The 20,253-nt window shown below is 47.9% G+C and overlaps 1 protein-coding gene across 5 annotated transcripts in view; it reads right to left on the bottom strand.

Moving 5' to 3' along the window:
* LOC149341964 (uncharacterized) overlaps positions 1–20,253 on the bottom strand; it is a 262,364-nt gene that overhangs the window by 110,547 nt on the left and 131,564 nt on the right. For all 5 annotated transcript variants that reach the window (XM_089544268.1, XM_089544267.1, XM_089544265.1 and 2 more), the window contains one exon: positions 16,783–19,029. In XM_089544268.1, the coding sequence (XP_089400394.1) occupies positions 16,783–19,029 (2,247 nt within the window). The remainder of the gene's footprint in view (positions 1–16,782; positions 19,030–20,253) is intronic.

Here is a 20,253-nt window from a genome sequence, read left to right on the forward strand (position 1 = left end):
ACACAAAACACTCTATGTGAACGTGTTTCTTGGCTGCAGTTATGATACAAGAATGCGACCAACTAGGCCAAAAGCTTGTTTTACCCTTTTGGGGTTATTAGTGTACCAAGATTTTCGCTGCTTAGAATAGAAACTTCATTCAAGGATGAATTTATTTTTTCGCTAATCTTTTGTTTAAAAAGTGACCAGTTTTCATGGAGTGCTCGTGAAATAAGATTCAAAAATTGGCACATCGGTGTTTACCTCGGTAGCCGAGTTAATGTCTATGTCGTAAGGAGGAACTGTTCTCCCTAGAGCATGCTTTATTAATGGCTTGGAGCTGAAAACGGCATGGATTATTTTATGGTGACTGATTTACTTCAGATACAAAATGGAACCTGAATGTTCCGAATTCGTGGATAAAATCAGGCCAAGAATGTCTAGCGAAATGTGCATTTTCGAAACAGAAAGTGATTTTACGATCCTTCGGGTGCTTATTTGAGAAATACTGGCGCTTAGGTGTCAGAATTTTTATCCACTGTGGCACTTTGTGCGAAATTTTGTACGTCTGTAAAAAATGACCAGTTGTTGCTTTCCGTTACAAAACTAATTTTCTTTTTTGAGGCCTGTACAGGTGCAAAATGTTCGTCTGCGATCGACACAGACAGGGCTATAGAGAAAAGAGAGAGAGAAAAAAAAAAGGAAAAGTAAAGTGGATTTCACTTTAATCAGCTCCTGAAGAATACTCCGCATTTCGACCGAAATGCTGACATATCAAGGAGGGCTGCGCGGTTCGACCTATAACATCGTCATTTCTATTTCCAAGCAAAACACGCTTCAGCGATGAGGCCCTCAGCGGCGTAATCTTCAGTTATTCATAGATCATATAGCGCAGGCCTGAGTGCCCCAGCAGTAAGGGAAGATTTCCAACGATTGCTGCTTTTTTTAGACAAGTGCGCCACAAGATGCTGACGTGTGTCCGCACTCGGCTGCTTCGCTGGAAAGCGGCCAGTTGTTCATTATCGGTTCCGGCGGGCGCGCCCGCAGTTCCGTGTGCGTAAACATCGAGACGATGGACCACAATGTTTTAACCAGCGGAGTGCTTACTTGCTTCTAATGTGCAGAGATCATGAAATGCCACTCAGGGACAGGTTTAAATGTATGGATCAAAAGTCTGGTTAAGTGGTCTATATGCTGGTGTATGCTCGGGTTGATGATTGGGTTCTGCACCTTCACCGCCGACGCTTGTACTAAGTCGGACACAACTCAAGAACGAAGCGGCAAATGACCCTCGAAGGAGCCCCCCCTCCAGGCAATGACATCGACAGAGTGTCATGACGTCGTGGTTAATCACCTTGCACCGGCTAGCGTGACATAGCAAGACGCTGGCATAGATGTGGAAGGGGATTAACCGTGACGTCACAAGAAGTGGCATGGAAGGCCTCCTGTGTGGAGTATTCGTCGCTTCGTGAGCTAAGCAAACGGATTATTGTAGGGAGGGAGCCTGCAGACAAATAAAAAAAAAGGAAAGAATTTGCTGCAATTATTTCCCTGATGTGCGATTTTTTTTCTTTCACAGGAAGCTGGACACTTCTGGATGCGCTATGAGAAATTAAGCAAAACAAAAATTTTCGGGCTCCATGCCTCGAAGGAGCCGTCTTGCTCATTTCCGTGCGTAGTTGTACGGTGGCTCTTTCCCGGCCGTTCTGGTTGAGTGAGCACTAACACCGCGGGCAGCTGCCGCTCAGTGCGCAGTGTTTATGAGCTTTCTAAATGGCTCGTTTCCGCAACCCGTCGCGGTGGCTGAGTGGCTTGGGCGTTCGTCTGCTGATCCCAAGGTCGCGGCTGGCGCTTCTAGTTCTCTTGGCTGCCACCCCGTGTCGCATGACTTTTGACATTCAAAAGTAACTAGTTGACATTATCGGTGGCGTAAGAAAGAAAAAAAAAACCGCCTAGTGGCTACCATTCAAGCAGGTTAGGCTAAGCGGCATTGGCTGGACTCTGTCCCGTATTTCTGATAATGGTGCCGCTTTGGTACGTTAAACCCTATAGTCATAGCACATAGCACGTTCTCGTGGCATATTCGTGCCGCACCGATTGCATGCCTCACTATATAGTCAGATACAAGTCAAGAAAAAAAAACGGCTTCAATGGACCCCTTCCAGCGAATGGCATCGGCAGATTATGGTTCATGAACCTGAACCTGCAGGCTAGCAGGGTCTTGAGAATCGGCCGACGCCATTGGCCGGAAAGGGTTTCTTTGACGAAGAAAAGCCGCTTTTTTCTTTACTTGTATTCGACTTTAAATGGCATTGCTCGGCTTTAGCCGGGCATGATTTCTGTTGATGCGCGTTGTTGATACTCAGCAGAGGTGTTCATTGCCTGTGACGACGGTGAGGGTGGTAGTTTTGTTTTTATTTCTTTGATTTCCTCAGTGAGAACATTGATGTGCAGTTGGCGGGGTACGCGAGAATATCCAATAACTGACTGCACTCGGAACACGTTCCGACTGCGTTTTCACGGGTCATTAATTGGTAAAGTGCTTAATTGTACAGTCATGCATTGCATGCATGCTCTCCTATGCCTCATCACACTGTGCGCGTGTGCTGAATTGAGATTATTGGATGCAGCGGGATGCTAGCTGTTAACTTACAAAATGAGCTAAAATAAGAAGTACGAGTGAATAACATGTTTTGGCAGATAGAAGATGCTGCTAAACATTATCGAAGCCATTGCAGAGGGTACTAGCATCGGGTCACGCAGTCTAGCGCGTTTTGTAATCGAGCCTTTACTACTTGTCTTTAGCGCTGACTTCGCGCTGCTTTCGTGTCGAGTCGCGTTGCAGTTTCCACTATACGATCACAAACCAAGCAGAATTTGCCGGCACTGCTCAAGTACAGAGGAATGCCTGCACATTATCGTCATTTTCAGTGCCATTTAGAGATCAATTTCATTGGTTTTTAGTTCTTTTTTTCTTTTGGCCCGATAATGCTTGGTAACAGAGCCGGAATAGATTGGATAGATTCAGACGTCGCTGACTTACGTGTGTTGATACCGTAGTTGTGACGGAAGCAGACTCTGCCTTGCCATCTAGCCCAATCGCTAGAGACATCACGTCCCTCCTCGAGCAAAAGGATTTGGCTCGCTATGCTGGGCAGTTACTATGCCTGATGTACACTATAGTCATTAGTGAAAGTTTCGTGTTGTCATCCGGTTACTTGCGACGACGTCACAGCAGTCTAAGTTTTCTTCAGGTTCGTTCTTTCCGCGTAACACTGAAGCGTAGTTTGGTTTACAATCTCGTGTAGATGTCTCGCGTATCACAAGAATTTCGGTGGAGGCGAAATTTTAGAGGCCCGTGTACTGTGTGATGTCAGTGCACGTGAAAGAACCCCAGGCGGTCGAAATTTCCGGAGCCCTTCACTACGGCGTCCCTCATAGCCTGAGTCGCTTTAAGATGTTAAAACCCCATAAACCAAGAACTCGTGCGGAAGCTGACGCTGCAGGCAGCGCTTCTTGTTTCAATCGCACATATAGTGGGCAAAGTGGCGCTTAAAAGTTGTTAAAGGTCAATACACAAAGTGGAGCTGCTACTTCTCAACCGCTTTATATTTGATTTCGAAACCTCTCTCTTATTGCGTGTAATCTATTTGCTACAGCAGACATGTCACCCTTGGCGCTCGGCTGCTGACCCACAAGAAGTGGGTTCGTTCGCGGCCGCGGCGGTCGAATTTCGATGGAGGGGGAATTCCAGAGGCCCGTGTACTGTGCGATGCGATGGAATTTCCTTTCCTCAAATATTAAAGAACCCCAGGTGGTCGAAATTTCCGGAGAACTTCACTACGGCGTCCCTTATAGCCTGAGTCACTTTGGGACGCGAAACCCCCATGAGCCATAATTTCGCGAATGTCAAGGTATACCATTCAGCCATGTCAGTACTAAGCATTTTCTGCCGCTTAATAGAGAATAAACCTCTGCATGGACTTGCCGCGAGACTTAAAAAAGAGCATAAACTTCCATGAGAGCGAACAACATCGATCATCGCAGCTATCGTTTTCTAAATATATTAAATTCCATTTCCATATTCCTGTGTAGCGCTGCATAACAATCTGCGCTCGGCATATTAGTTACTGTTTTACTGGGACTGATGCGAACAAGGCTCGCGTCCAAGGCTCTATGCCAGCGATGCCAATGTAAGGGATTCATTTTCCTAGATCTATAGTCTTCCGTTCTCAATTAGAGATTTACCTTGTTTTTTTCTTTCTAGACAGAGGGATATCCAGGGATTTTTGAAATGCTGTAGCCTTGTGTCGTTGTACGGCTCAATGGCAGATGAAACAGGAGTAATCAGCAATGCAATGACGGAGCTTGTAATTTGCTTACATCGATTCAAAGACACTCTCTGTATTGAGGATCGGAAGCCAGGTAAAACAAAGGCGGGCACGGAGAAATATATGCGCGTGCCTGTCTGAGTCCCCGTACCCGTTTTACCTCGTTAACGCGTGCCTTTGAATAATGAGGAACTATGCGTTTCCAACAACAAGAAAGCACTGCCGACTGCTCGCTGTGTTTATTTTAGAAAAGCTTAGGCTGCGTCTGGCTTCGAAACGCGTCAACAGCAGTTACGTAGCGCGATGGGGACGGCTGCTGCGCAGCGGCAGGAAAAGGACTCACTTTCTGAGCGTTCAACCCTTATCAACATCGTCTATAGATTTTCTATAGTCTTCTTATAGACCCTTTTGACTTCTTATCTTTTCTTTTGTCTATTTATAGTCTATAGGCAAGAACCTACTATAAGTGTATGGCCATAAATCTTTAGGTTGTCTATAGACTGTCTATAAGATTTGCCTATGAAAAGTTTATAACACCATCTGTCGGGCTAGTTGGTTGCGATCCATATGTATCAGCAGCGCGAACACCACACAGGAAGAAGGAGGAGAAGAAGGTAAAGAGCGCTGAATTACCTTCTTCTCTTTACCTTCTTCTCCTTCTTCTTCCTGTGTGGTGTTCGCGCTGCTGATACATATAAAAGTTTATAGCCTTTATTGACAAAAGTCTCTAGACATTCTATAGTCTGTCGCAAGGAATTTTTGTAAGGGTTAACAGCACGTTTCAGTTTTAGTGCGGCGATCGTAACGGCTGATGTTCTGTTAAAGAAAGTGGAAAAAAACTTCCTTTTTTAACCTCTCAACGGCGCAGATCAAGTTTAGCGATCACTGTGTACTTCCTCTTTGGGAGGAATTTCTTGCGCGCTGACGACACCAGCGAGTAAGTCCATGGCAACTTCTGCGATGAGCAAGCTAGGCAAGCCAAGCAGAGAGAAAAGGGAAGTAGCTGTACACGACTGCGCTTGGTAGATTATAATGAGTAATTACTCCGTTGTTGCAAATCTACTCCCCTCGGAGGTTCTAAACATTAGACTAGTGGGATGCTGATCTCAGGAACAAAGGATCGCTGTCGACGAATACCTTTATATTTTTGCTATAGAACGTTGGAAAAATATTACGAGGGCGAGAAATCTGAGATTTATTGCAATCTTGGAAGCAATAAAAAAAAATAAATCTGCAAGCTTACAATCCATCGGCAAGCTAGCGCACCTGTGCCTTCAGAAAGTGGGCAAAATCAAGTTAAAAAATTTGCCAGCTGCAGAAATAGACCTAACTGCCTTTATCACAAAGCACGGCCTATCGTTTAATTGTATTGCACTCTTGTAGTCTGTTGTCGAAGCACATTAACAGCTTTATAATAGAAAGCGAACACTTTCTTTTTTCGCTGTATACAACTTCTATAGGGATTTTTTTGGTGGTCAGTCTAGGGAAAACAAGTTGACCCGAGTTGCAATGCTTCTCGGCTTCTCCATGAGATAATAATGTCATGAGTGCATGGTGTCAGAAATTACTGCCCGTTCATAGAAATCCCGGTCAAGCGATTCCTCCTCAGAGTTCTGCTATGCCCGCGTTTCTTTACCGTGCAAGGAACGCCGAAGGAAGGGTGGGAGCACTGCATCAAGCGTGACCTCTGTGACAGTCGTCCGGGTTTCGCAAGGCTTAGCAAGTGTGTGCACAGCCATCATCCGACTTCGAGTACCCAGACTCCTGGCCTGCACGGCTTCTTCAATACTCAGATTGCTCGTTCGCCACAAGACAGGACGCCGCTCATACCGAGTTTCACGAGCACTCACGCTGTTCTTTGTTGCTTGGGTCTCAAAGCGTGAGGCTGTCGCATTGATTACGCTGGGGGAAGCCGCCTTTAGGGACATTGTCGCAATGACGATATGATAACGAATTGGAAAAACCGCGCAATCAAAGACGAGACACAAGAGACCTTCTCTTGTGTCTCGTCTTTGATTGCGCTGTTTTTCCAATCCGTAAAACATGTACCAACCAGCCCGTATTTGCCCTCTTCTACGATATGATAAGCCGTCGCGACTGCTTCGTTCATCCGCTGAACGAGCTGTATACGATCCATACAAATCACCGCCAGTCAGGTGAAACCACGGACTTATCTTTCACTGCTATCCGAGCTTTGGTGACGCGTTGCTACATGAAAGCCTTCTGACGTTGAAGACAGCTTGCTAGACCTATCTTTAGTTCGCTTCCTCGCTTAGAAGCCCTCCAATCGGCCACATCGGTACCCGCGAATGACGTTGCTACATGTTGATAGCTCTTGCGCTCGATAAACGGCGTGAAGACGCTTGAACGAGCTCAAAGCTCATGATAGCGCGGATTCCCCGCTACTTGCGGGCTACGTTTGCGGGCTTCGAATCCCCATTGTACGAGCCCTATCTGTGCCCGTCCGTCGCACTCGCGTAGTGAATGCCCCGCTCGGCGCTCAGTTAGCAACTTCCTAGTGCCGCCAGGTGCCCACCGGTGATAAAATGGGTGCAAGCTTTCCCCTGTCTGGTGCTCGGCTTCTTTATGGTGAAATGCTTTGGAAATGAGTCTTTGATCCCACCTTGAGTAAAAGTAAAAATACTTTGTCATGGCGCTCTTCGGCCACAGATGCCCTTGCGCCATAAAAATCCATCATCATCATCAATTTGCAACTTCTGCTTTAAAAACGGCTACTTCGGAAATGTCTCCGAAAGATGTGTTCTCCAGGAAGGCAGCAACAAGAGCCTTCTGCGAGCTCCGTAGAACTTCAAGCTGTGGCAACTTGAAGTGCGTGTAGTATGTCTGTGTGTGCTGGTCAGTGGTGCGCCGATCAGCTCCAAAGTGTGTCGACAGTGGTGTTGAATTTTCCGTGTGCCGGCAGTACGTTCGCGGCAATACCGTCGACTCTCGAAACGAAGGAAGGTGAGTGACATACCAGTAGTGCACGTGGAACATCGGAGAATTCTCACGCTGGCCAGGTCCTGATGCGCAGTTCTTGCCGCCGCTCGCAATGTCTGTCTCCATGCTATAACGGCGACCTGGGACTCGACCGCACGCAATTTTCTTGCCTTTCTTGCAATTGCCTTTGCACGAATGTTGGTAAATTTACTCGCGGAGTAAAATAACAAAAAACGTCAGAATTTTTGCTAGACTAGTGCGATTTCCTCCTAGCGGTCCCCTGCGAGAGGCTTCCCCTTCATGGTGGAATCGCCACGCTGTGCATAGCCCAAAGAAGAAATGAATGGTACTTAAGGTTTTCTCTCTCATCTCGTTCGTACAAAGAGAGTTTTGCGACGAAATGGTTTCGCTGTGAAGATTGAATCCAGATTTCCCCACGATACTTACCTAGCCAGAGGGTAAGGATGGTCGCCATGTAAACAAAACCGGAAAAAAAGATCATTCAAGCAGATTCTACAGCGTGATTTTGTTAACCCTTACAGATTTATTTTATAAATTGTGAGATACACCGGTGCGATCTGATGAGCTGGATTCTACAGCAGGGCTGACATTATGCACCTCATATGAACCAATAATTAGACGATTAACTTACATTAACTAATAAAATTTAATTTTTGATTTTAGGGGCAAGATTATATTGCGAAATTGATGGCCGTGAACATCGAAGGTGAGCCCTGGTTTTAACTTTTCTTAATCGGCAATGCGATTCAAAATATCGAAAGCTAAAATTATGCATGTGAAACCTTGTTCAGTTGGCTTTTCCGCATTACATTGGCGTCGCTGCGGACTACGTCGTCGCCGAAATCTTGTAGACTTGCATCATCAGATACATATACCAACTGCAGCTCTATTGGATGCATAAGAACTGCGAGAGACATGATATTATTAATATGCAATGCGGGAAAGCCAATTGAACGAGCTCTCAAATGCGTATCTTTGACGATCGATATTTTCGACGTTCGATACTTTGAACCACATTGCCGATTAAGAAGATATAAAAACACTTCTCAGCTTCGATGTTGACGGCCATCAATTTCGCAATATAACCTGCCCTCAAAATAAAAAATAAAAAATTTATTAGTTAACTTTAATTAATTAATCGTTCATCCATATATGAGGTGCATAATGTTCGCCGTGCTGTACAGCCCCGCTCAACCGACCGCACCGGCGTATCTCTCGCAGTTTTTTGAAAATAAATCTGTAAAAGTAAAAAAAAAAATCACCCTGTATTGAGCAACAAGTACAAAACATCCCATTGCCTATTTTTATTTTCTATGCAAAATTAACTGTTCAGCATAAACATTAACTGTTCAGAAGCGATGCTCCTTACCCGGTGTTCATACACACGCTCATAAAACCAAAATATATGTTTTCTGGATGAATCGTCCTGCCGCACTAAACGCCAATACGCGACGCTGTAAATTCGTGTGTTGTGAGGCTTAAAGGAAAGGTGAAATGGTTTTTTGAGAATTCGAGGTTATTCAAGAATTCGAATCTATGAAGCTTCTAGGTAAATCATGCAAAGTAGTTCTGCGTTAGCATTTAAAATGGTGAAGCAATCGCCTGTTAAAATTGCGGCGTTGTTCAGGCTTCTCCTCACTGCTTTGAAGGAGCGTGAGGAAACTCGCGGTGGCGTCATTGTTGCCAAAATTTCAGATGTTAGCGGCCTACGTCTACATGCTGCCGTGCATCATACGAGTCCGCCAATCAACGCTTCGTGAGCTTCACCTTCCACGACATTCGTTTTCTTCCTTGAAACAACCGCTTCTTCGGTGGAAACAGCGCCGCCTTACGTGAGGTCATCACTGCGGCGTCTGCCTGTCACCGTGCAGTGGAGAGAAGCCTGAACGCCGACGGCGCTTCAGTCGGCGATTACGTCAGCATTTGAAATGCTAGCGCAAAGAAGATCTCGCATGCTTTACTTGCAAGTTTCACACATTCCGTTAATTTGAACTCATCGAATTCTAAAACCTCTTGGCTTGCCGTTTTTAATGTGCTATGCCTGTACGTACAGTCTTTGCCAAAAGTAACCAGGCTGCATGGTTAGCTTCTCAGTCGTATATTAAAGCTATTATGCCAGCTCTCAAGCTTTAAATCTCTGTATGATAAGGAGAACCCCTGTCCTCACCTTCAAAGAACATTTTGATCTCTAAGGAAGGCGTGAGGGCTTTACTATACGAATGAGAAGCGAACCATGCAGCGTGGTTACTTTTGGCAAAGACTGTACGCTACTAAACGCGACGTAGTGGTGGCCTCCGGAATAAATGCCACCACTTGCGGTTCTCAAAAAGCTCGCACTGACATGGAATATCATTTTGGAGTTGTTGTTCCACTTCTATCGGAATGCGGCCGCCGCGGCCAGGATCATCATGCACAAATAAAACATCATAGGTAAAGTGACGGTCACTTTTTGATCCCCTGCTAAAATAGTAGCTGCGCACTGCTTCTCACTACTAGCAAAGTTGTAGGCACGGGCGCAAAGAGGGTCATCACAGAAATTATAGAGGCCGAACTGATTAGACACGGTGCGAAGATATGTACAGTCGGGGACAAAAGTCTCCGGAACACGTGTTCTTCTAACGAAGCCGATAGCTTTGCTATTAGTCGGCGGCTAGGGACCACACCTGTGTTGGTAAAAGTTAAATTTTTGTTCTTTCATCTCCACAAGTGCGGTCTCCAGCCTATGTCTGATTGTAGAGCTATAAGCTTCGTTTGAGAAACACGTGGTCCGGAGACTTTTGTCCCCGACTGTACTAGCGCTGCTTGGATGCTGCTGCATGATAGTGAAGAGTTCTTGGCTTCGGCGCTATGTCAACGTCTTTCTCGGTGTCTCTCCGCACATTACTCTGTGTTGATTTGAAGTGCACTCTAAGCACGAATACGCCTATATGGGAGTAAAAAGGGTGTACGCTGTCCTCTAGCGCACACCCTCTTATAAACGGGAGTGCGCTAGAGGACAGCGACCGCTGATTTTCTTTCTAGTCCTCTCTGTACAGGGTGTATAGCTTCTTGTGGTGCACTTCTCGTCTCTGACCTCTCAGCGCAGCATGACTCATTTTTATCTCCGATAGGAAAGCTAAGCTTTCTATTTTGCCCTATTTCCATAGTTTTAGTTAGTCCCATATATATGCGAATTGTACTGTCTCTTCGTTCTTCATGGTTGTGTCCGGTCTGCTCTGCAAAACATCTTCCCTTCATTCAACGCGAGACAATGCGAGTTGTGTACTTGAGTGTCACTCCCAGGGTGCATACACTTAAATTTTCCTGGACTGGCCCTTGTGTCATTTAGAGAAGCTTAGGGTACTGTACTCGCAGCTATTTCTTCGTTTCAGATGAATTCAGCGCCATTTATATCGCCACAAGTGTAGTTTTTTTATCTTGGATAGAGAATGAAGTAACATTATGTTTTAAGAACAACGCTATTGGAGACTGGGCTTCAACGTAATCACAGAGACAGATTTATGGGTTTCTTGCGCTGCCTGCTTAGGAAAATAACAACTAGATGGCTTCTCGACCGCTGATTTTCTTTAATCGTGTGAAGCATGTTGCAATTTTGCAACATAGCGACGGTTTCTCACAGCAGTTTAGATAGTTGTAGGGGGCGGAGGAAAGAACCTTTATTGTTCAACAGATATGGCATTCACCCGCCCCTCTCGGCACTAGGCTGGGGACTCTGGGGAGGCAGGAGGCACCGCTTTAGATGCTGGTCCGGTGGTCTTGTGTCCAGGCGGCTCTTGAGCCAGTCGGACGAGGCAGAGCTGGAACTCAGGGTCCGAGCTAAGCAGCAGGGTCTCCCAGGATTCTTTAGAGTCGATATTCAGCGCCCTCCCAGGAGAGCATGGGCATTCCCAGATTACATGGTCGAGGGACCCTCTCAACCTGCAGTGTGTACACTCGTCGGATCTTACCTCCGGGAACATATGGTTCGCCAGGATCGGATGTGGATACGTGTATGTTTGGAGTCGTCTCCAGGCGACTGTTTGCGCATTATTTAACGACGGGTCTGGTGAGATAATAACAGTGGCTTATTCACGGTTAGTACAAACTAATTAGCATTCTTTGGAGAAACAGGCTATTTGCTGTGATTCTAACGTCAATGTCTTAACAGAATGCAAATCACGGCTGAAAGGGCCCTTCCTTCATGACGTTATATGTTTGAAGCAGTCCTGAGGTCTTTTCCAACTGCTGGTGGTACGGATGGAGGATCACTCGTGACGCATAGGCACCTCTAGCTTCACCCCTTTGCAAATCAAGGACATAACGGTCGTTTCTGTTTGCCTAATAAACCACAGGCAAGACATCAGCCGTAAAATGATCGCGTAAAGTATAGGGACAATGAAAATTACCACATGCTAGCCTGCAATGCGAGGGTCATTTGGTATGCCCATGTACCACCAGTCCCATAAATTTGACGCCACTCATCGAAAATTAGTACACCGTTCACATCGACTAGTAGAAAAAAATTCCTTCTTGGAGCATCGAGACTCGTTTTAGGATGTTCATTGTTCGCAGTCGTACGCATGCAAGCTCTCGCGGTATCTCGAGGGTTCCTTGTACTTTGGGCAGTCGTACGCTGCTGGCCCACCGTTGGACGGCTTGCGGGCCTTGTTATGCCTTAAGCCCATCCATAGCGTTTACAGTTGACTTCAGCGTCAATAGAGGGGAATTAGCTGTGCCATGCGTCGCTACCATAGACAGTACAGTTGTGGGCAAAAGTAACAGACCCCTACCCCGCTGCCCTCGTAGTGTTCCAAAACTTGCCGCTCTACATGGGGGCACCATAGAGCGGCAAATTTCAGAGCACTAGCCGTGATGGAAGGGCTCTTACTTTTGCCCACGACTGTACGTTGCGGCACTTCCGCTTTTCTTTCTCGCTTGTTATGAAAGTGACCCGCAAATACTTAATTGTTTTGTCATCTTCATCACTGATTTTCATCAGCAAGAAACATTACTGATTCCGTGGAAATTATAGTCCAGTGGAGCATGTGCGTGAGACGTCACCTACTCTGTCCGACGCAGAAGCTTCACACCTGATGCAGGCGACAGTGATGTCATTGTATATCTAGTTCTTGTGTCACATATAACAGAGGTATATTACTTACGCTCAGTCAAGTTTTTCCCCTTTTTACTGATAGGGGTTTTAACTTAAACTTTGTAAGTTGCAGCTAGGGCTGTTAGCGCTATAGCATTAGCAATCAATAGAAAGTTAGCGCCAATCCTTTCTTCTCTTTCTTTTGTCGCTGTTCGGATTCCACGCTGTTCGCTGTTCGCGTTGGAAAGTTTGGTTTGGTTTGGTTCGGTTTATGGGGTTTAACGTCCCAAAGCGACTAAGGCTATGAGAGACGCCGTAGTGGAGGGCTCCGGAAATTTCGACCACCTGGGGTGTCAAAATGCTGTACGAACTATGGGTTTCAGAGTCTTAGGAATAACCTGCCTCGATTACTAAATGAACATATTAAAACAGAAACAGATATTTTAGAACTCAATTTCCGGAACCTGAAGGCGTTGTTTTATTAACTTGCATGTCCCTAATACACACCACGCATTACATAAACAAAACATCTTGTAGAGATATTTCGCCACTGTTTCATTATAACTGCCTTTATTTCCCGACCGTGACATGAGCTTGTCGCCATATCATTCATAAAAATGTCAAGTTATAAGTTTGTTTGTGTCTGCATGTTTCTGTACATTTTGTTCTGTACATTTGTTTCTGGATAGTGTTGCTTCGTTGCCGTCAATGCCAGGGGGACCAAGATTTTTTTCAAGCCGTAAAGGAACGGCTTTTCTTCTTGGCTCCTTTGACAATGTGTGTATACGTCATGTTGTGAAGAACAAATAAAATGAAATGAACTATGCTGCCTGAAAAATAGTAGTAATAGTTATCGTAGTAGCAGCAGTTACTCGAGTGGGTAGCTGAGCCCCTAGAAATACCTCTCTGCTGAGTCACTCATTTTTTGCTTTGAAAATTTTGTTTATTGGCAGTGCGTTTCTGTGCTTCATCCACGCGGGAAAGTCGCGTAGGAGTTCTGGCGCGAAAACTAGACTGCGGCCTTCGATGCAGAGCTCATCACACCGAGCGCGCTTGGCAGGTGAGTGCGTCCCATCTCGTCGCCAGATTACGCCGGGGCCCGTGATATACGCGCGTAGCGACCACGATGAATATAGATAGTACCGGTAGGCTGCACGGCAGCCCTTACGGCGAGCTGGGTGACGCATGACAGGGAGAACGAGGTGGGTGGAGTGGATATCTGTGTATGTGACAGAAGCGAGAAAGAAGAGAGTATTGAGCATTCATTGTTCTTGTGTGTCCTTACTCGTCCAGTACTGCTTTGCGCTGCACCCTTTCGAGACCTTCATTTTCGTGTTTTTGTTTTTCTACCGGGTCGTTTTCTGGCTCTGAGAGAGAGGAGGTTTCCATACCGCGCTTGAGTCACCGGAAAGTGCAAGAGGGGGGAGGGGAGCCGTAGGCGCATTACCAGGAATTCGGGACAAGCGCTTCTAGTTCCTTTGGCTGCCACAAGGTGGCGCATGGCTTAGATCTTTCAAAAATAGCGCGTACATCCTTGACGTACAAAAGAGGGAGAGGGAGCGAGCGGCTGCGCAACATATATAAGGTGAGAGGCCGCTAGACTTAGCGCCACATGCTCGGCGCTGTCCCGAATTCCTGGTAACGTTTTTACAATAATGCGTGCATAGCTAGAAAAAGTCCACTTGCACCATTTTCCACAAAACTAATGCACACAATCAGGGCGGAATGAAACGCGAATATGATTTAGGGTTTCTATATACATCCGTCCCGGATGAGACAAAAATTCGCAAGGGTTTGACGAAACAGTTTTAAAACATGACGTTTAGTGTTCTTGCATGAATCATCAGATGCCTCACAGGTGGCCACGAAGGAACATGTGTCCCAGTTCGCGCATATATTGAGTGTTCCTTTTTTTTTTTCACATCAGCAGTACTGCGAAACCTTTCGGCATTAGGACGCATGAAATGTAGCGACAACGCCTAACTCACCTCTTGCTTTCAGTTTCCGTCCTAAGCGGCAGACTTCATGGTGTGAAGAAAAATAGAGCGAGCGGGCACTTACCTTTTACACTTTTTATATGCATATATATTGTTTTGCTGCACGATCAGTCGTACCGGATACATGGAAACATGTAGAAGACTATTATATATATACAGGGAGTTTCACCTAAGACTTTCTGCAATTTTTAAAAATAAGCTATTTGAATTAGATGCGCGCTTTTTCTGGCATTGCATTGTCAGTGGTGTAGTACATCATAATGCAGCTAAGACGTGCTAACTAGCAGGCTTGTTAACCAATATTTAATAGTTAACTTTTAAACTATTACAGTTGGGCTCCTTAATTATTGAGAGGCATGTAGCCCACCGTAAGTAATGTCCATATCCGTTTTTAGAATTTCGAGAACGCGATTATCCTCGGCGCTGTGGCCCAACAAATTTTGGCTATTTCGACGAGTTATGTGCACTGGAGAGGTTGCTTTGCCTGCAAGCTTCTCAAACCGCATGTATTTTGGCGCGATGTACTAGGCGAAATTTGTTGGGCCACAGCGCCGAGGATAATCGCGTTATCGAAATTCTAAAAACGGATATGGACATTACTTACGGTGGGCTGCATGCCTCTCACTAATTAAGGAGCCCAACGGTAATAGTTTAAAAGTTAACTATTAAATATTGGTTAACAAGCCTGCTAGTTAGCACGTCTTAGCTGAATTATGATGTACTATACCACTGACAATGCTATGCCAGAAAAAGCGCGCATCTAATCCAAATAGCTTATTTTTAAAAATTGCAGAAAGTCTTAGGTGAAACACCCTGTATATAGGCTCTCTTGCAAAGTATATCTAAATATTTTAGTACGAGTAGTAAGCTGAGCTCGTACCTTTGCTTACGTGTGAAAGCTCTAGCTTGTACCTTTGCTTACGTGTGAAAGCTCTAGGTCTCAACACAACTCAGCAGTCGGGCACAACTCAAGCAAAAAGCGGCGGCAGATATGCCCCTCAAAGGAAGCACTCAAGCCAATGGGTGTGGACCGATTTTCATGACCTCGCGGTTAGTCCGTGGTTAATCTGCAGATTAACCGCGCCGTCATGAAAATCGCTCCACGCCATTGGCTGGAATCTTCCTTTCAGGGGCATGTCTGCCGCCGCTTTTCGCTTGAGTTGTGTCCGACCACAGTCTTGGTAACTTCGCCACAAGGACGTCCGAAAACGCGGTGTGCGAGCCATACTGTCGTAAGACAAGAGGAGACAGAACATTATGCGCGGAACAGCGATAACAATTTGTGAGCGTGGTTAACGTCCTTTGCGCGCAACCACCGTGTGTTAGTGTACGATTAAGGCACACGAAGCTGCAGTCGTGTCAACAGCACTAATTTCATTGGCACTCAGTGCACACACATACATACACAAGCACACTCGGTCACTAACAGGGCAATAGTTAGGAACTAAAATTCATTCCGACAAATACAAGCAGGTGCAATCGATAGTCGAAACGCTGACGTCCGACTTACGTCAGCGCAGGCAAACGATAATATATATTTACATTTTTTCCTTAATTCTGAGAAAGCACTGCCCCTTGGCTATATGCTTCTGTATCTCTGCGGAGATCAGTTACAGCGATCACTCTTTCGCGTCCTAATGTATAATACTCGATCTTTCGCTCCCTCCGTATGCTTTGGTATCATAGCTCTTAATGAACGTATACAGATGTACACTTCAACAAGCACTCGCATAAGTCGTAGTATAAAAGTATAAAAACTAACCATCGAACACTGTATTGCACATGCGAGAAGGAAAGAAGTCTAAGTGTATTCTGCCGATCCTGCCAAAAAACGAACAGAAGAAACTATACAAATGGCCAGCAGAGCCTCGCGCTCTGCTAGACATTGTAGTTTCAACGCAAACGTTCAACTGTGAACACACAGAAGTTTACACAGAAAATGGCAGTACTCAATGACGGAAGTAAAGACAAAAAAAAAAAAGAAGTAAACGTAATACTTCGCCGCAACAGTGAGAGTCCAATTTTGTCGACAGAAGGCACAAGCGCTAATGTGATGGCCCTTGTTGGTACGCCACACACACACACAATCCTGTCAGGCCGCGAGCGCGCACATCGAAGCACGTATAAGTAATGCCAGGCGACGCTTGACCAGTCACGGCAGGACGCATCCAACGTGGCAGGTCGGATCACCGGGTCAGTGCAGCGGCGCAGCGGATCAGTACACAAGCTCATTAGGCACCACTGGAGGCACACACACACACACACGCTGACAAGACCTTCCGCTACACTACAAGGCAGGTCCAGGTGCGCGCGAGGGCGTTAAGTGGCTAGCCGTGTATTAAGACGGCATGCTCGGATCACTTTGGGATGTTGTTACTCGAGTTAGGCGGCCGGGTGAGAAATCATGCCGGAATGCGAACTCCAGCCGTGAGTCGCCGCTCACCTGGTGTCGAGACCGGAGGAGGCGTCAGGGAAGCGAGCAAAGCGTCCAGTTGGCAATCTTCCATGGGCACTATCTTGCCGCGCTGACTCGCTGCTCTCCAGTCGGGACCGTTGGCGGCGCGGCTGTTGCTTCCCGGAGCAGAAGTCGGCGTCTGAACACCTTCGTCTAGACGCTTCCACCGCTGAGATTCCTTCTGCAGCGCTTCCATGATGCTCGTCATGCTCTGGGATTTGTCGTGCTGATGCTTGTCGGAAGGCGAAATTGGCTTGGAGCTGACGCTGACCGAGAGCGCACGCGTCGAGCGACGAGCGGCGAGCGAGACGGCGGGGTCCTTCCGCAAGTTCCTGAAGGCCATATCGTCTCGCACCAGGTCTGGATGCACCTTGGGCCTCGTGAGAGGCCGCGGAGCGTCGGAAGGCCTAGCCCTGATGTAGTCGCACGCGGTGCCTTGAGTCGGAACCAAGGGGATGCCGAAAGGCGGCTGAGGCGGTGGAACTCGGGCTCCGTCGGCTTGAGCGTAGCTGCGGTACGACATGTCGTCCTTTTCAATGTCAGGTTCGCCGGCAAGCGTCAAGTCCGCGAGAGCCGGGTCTACGTGGAGACTGGGAGTGAAGGCTGCGGAACAGAGGAGGTAGCTAACGTCTTTGCGCGGTGGCGGCGTATTCGCTCCGTTCCTTGGCGGCGGCTGTGGCTGGACCAAACGGCGGTAAGCCAGATCGTCGGCCACCTTGTCGGGAATCGCCGAGCGCCTGAAGGAAGGTGCTCTCTGTCGTAGGCCAGAAATAAACGACATGTCATCACTGCAGCTTCTCTTTAGAGGATAGGCCACGTCTGGTAAGACAGTGTCAGCACCAGGGCGGTTCAGCTGAAACTTGGTCGGCAGGTCTCTTCGCTCAGCGCGGAACAGAAGGTCTTCGTCCTCGTTCAAACGCAGGCTTTTGTAGATCTCCTCCAGTTCATTCAGCGCCGTCTCCAGATTCGCAGAGGAACGCCTGTCTCTTTCGCGCTGAATGACGTCATCCAGACGACGCCGAGCGGCCTCGAGGCTGTTGGTGCTTCCTGCCACCGGCCGCTGGCGCGGTACGGGAGGCGGCACGTCTCTTGTCTTCTCGACGACCATGGACAAAGGTCGGGGCCTGCGGGGCGGCGTGTCTGTTCTCGGTGTTAGGTCTAAAACCTCGGCGGAAATCGAGGCTCGCCGATGTCCCGGTGCAAGGCCGAAGAATCTCATGTCGGTTCTCTGAGGATCGCTCATGTACGCCCCTGCTGAGTCCGGTCTCGGCGGAGCCTGGTCAGTGTAAGAGTACGCCGGCCCACGAACACGGGCTTTGATGCCATGCGCGGGAGTCAGGTCGGCGTAGCTGTAAAAGCTATCCTTCCGCTCTGAACCAATGCCGCTGTCTTCCAGCCTCCACTGATCGAAGGAGGCCGAGTGTCTCCTCGGCTTCGCTACCAGCAGGGAAGGTTCCCTCGCGAGTGCTCTGGAGGGAGTTCGCCTCGGCGGCGGCGTTGGAGCGCGGCCGAGACTTGGACTAGACGCAACTGACTGGGAGCTCACCCCCGAGTCCTGAGGTGAAGGTTGCACGGGGGCGGCTGGTCCCTGGAACGTGGTCGTCACGGTCAGCGGGGTGACCGCACCCGCTCTGCGAACCATGTTGGGCTCCTGGTACGCCTTGCTCTCCTGCCACGCGGGAACCAAGGGACGCGGTGGCGCAGAGCCTTCCCTCGACTTCCTTCTGGTCCTGGTCACCTTGCCGTTCTCACGACAAGTGACGTCTTCGTCCTCGTCCGAGGACGAACTGGCGCCGTACTGGCTACGTTTGGCCTCGACCCTGGCTTTGACGGCCTCCAGGCGCTCGCGACGTGTGAGGCTCTCGGTGGAGCCCTTGATGCAGTTGGCGGAGAAACTGGAGCAGCCCGCGGCGTCGAGTCTGGCAGGACTGTTGCGATAAGGCGATCTGGACGCTTCGACGCCGGCACTGTGAGGACGATGGAACTCTAGCGAAGAACAGGATGTGTCCGAGCTGATGGAACTTTCGTCTACCGAACTGTCTCCTCGCTTGCGACCGTCAGCTTTCCCATTCTCGCGGGACTCTTCACGTCGTAAGGCCGCAAACAGAGATCTCGGGTCTATGGGCTGTCGGGCAGGCAGGCTCCTCGACTTCGCCTGCACGACTTGTCGTGGCATGGCCACACGGCGGGACCCGTTGGCTGGCCCGGCCTGCCGACCGCCGACACATTCCGCCCCTGCGTAGAAAGGCACAAAAAGAAATCAGCGAAAGGTAAACAGGCGTGCAAGACGCTGTTAGGAAAACTATACCCGAGCCCCACTCAACGAAGTTTTTCTTGTTTTTTTTTCAATTCAATTTAGTTCAATGCTAAAGTTGCATTTCGCAGGTACTGAATCTTTTCTTACACTATCTACGGCTTATGGCGTTTTGCTCTCGCGAGCATTGAGCACTTACAGTATACAAAGTACCCCAGAGTTTTATTTTCCTTTTATTAAGTGTTTAATATTTCATGTTTCCGTAAATATATCTATTCTCAGGAGTTCCGTTGTGAAAGACACCAAGTTTCAATCGCACGTTCGTATTTTACGGCTTCGCTTGAGATGTTCAGTTACCGTACGTGACTAATCGTGAGTCACGTAATGAGCAGAGTGGTTCAAGACATACAATACATCCACTACACATGTACTAGCTGAAGGAAGGTACTATCCAAGATATTTCGGAACCGTAGCACGCGCCCAAGAAGGCGGTTTCAAAACGAACAGTGTTATAGGAGAAAATACAGAACAGCTCGGGACGACGAATACTGACAACAGCGGACAGATTTGCACAGGCCGCACAGCAAATTTTGCCTGGTGGTAGAAGCGCGACCTGTGGCGGCGGCGGCGACGACGAGGTAACACGCCCTCCCCCGTGCTGACTCCGCCGTGCATCGCAAGGCTGGTTGCCGCGACCACGGCCGCTAGATACAAAGCGGCCGTGCCGCGACAATAGCGGCGCGAAGCGGCAGCGGCCTTGAGCTTGAACGAGACGAAAGCGCCCAAGGCCTGCCCAGCCTGCCTGCCGCGGAGACCACTGTCAAGGGTCTGTCTGCCCCGCCGCGCTCCCAGCGACCGGTGAGCGTGCCGAGAATTAAGAAAGACGTCGCCAACGCCGCCACAGGCAGAAATGGCCAGGCTTTGTATTCGACTCTCGAGCCGCCTTGCGGGGAAGCTCTGAGGCGAGTATCCTTGAGAGGGGATATAAAAAAAATTGAACTGTTTTCTCCGAACATGTATGAACTACTGGAAGCGCTGTATCCAAGGCGCCGAGATAGCGAGCCTGAAGTTTCCATATGAGCGCGTTTGTTTGTTTCCTTCTTTAGTGTTCTCGATACACACAGGAAAATTGCAAATATCGATCGACAAGCGCCTACAAGGTGCGTTGTTCTATGGAAATGCAAGCGCCCCCGCCTTACAAGCAA

The sequence above is a fragment of the Amblyomma mixtum genome, chromosome 5 (genome assembly GCF_055824585.1).
Source record: "Amblyomma mixtum isolate Tamu chromosome 5, ASM5582458v1, whole genome shotgun sequence".
Taxonomy (NCBI): domain Eukaryota; kingdom Metazoa; phylum Arthropoda; class Arachnida; order Ixodida; family Ixodidae; genus Amblyomma; species Amblyomma mixtum.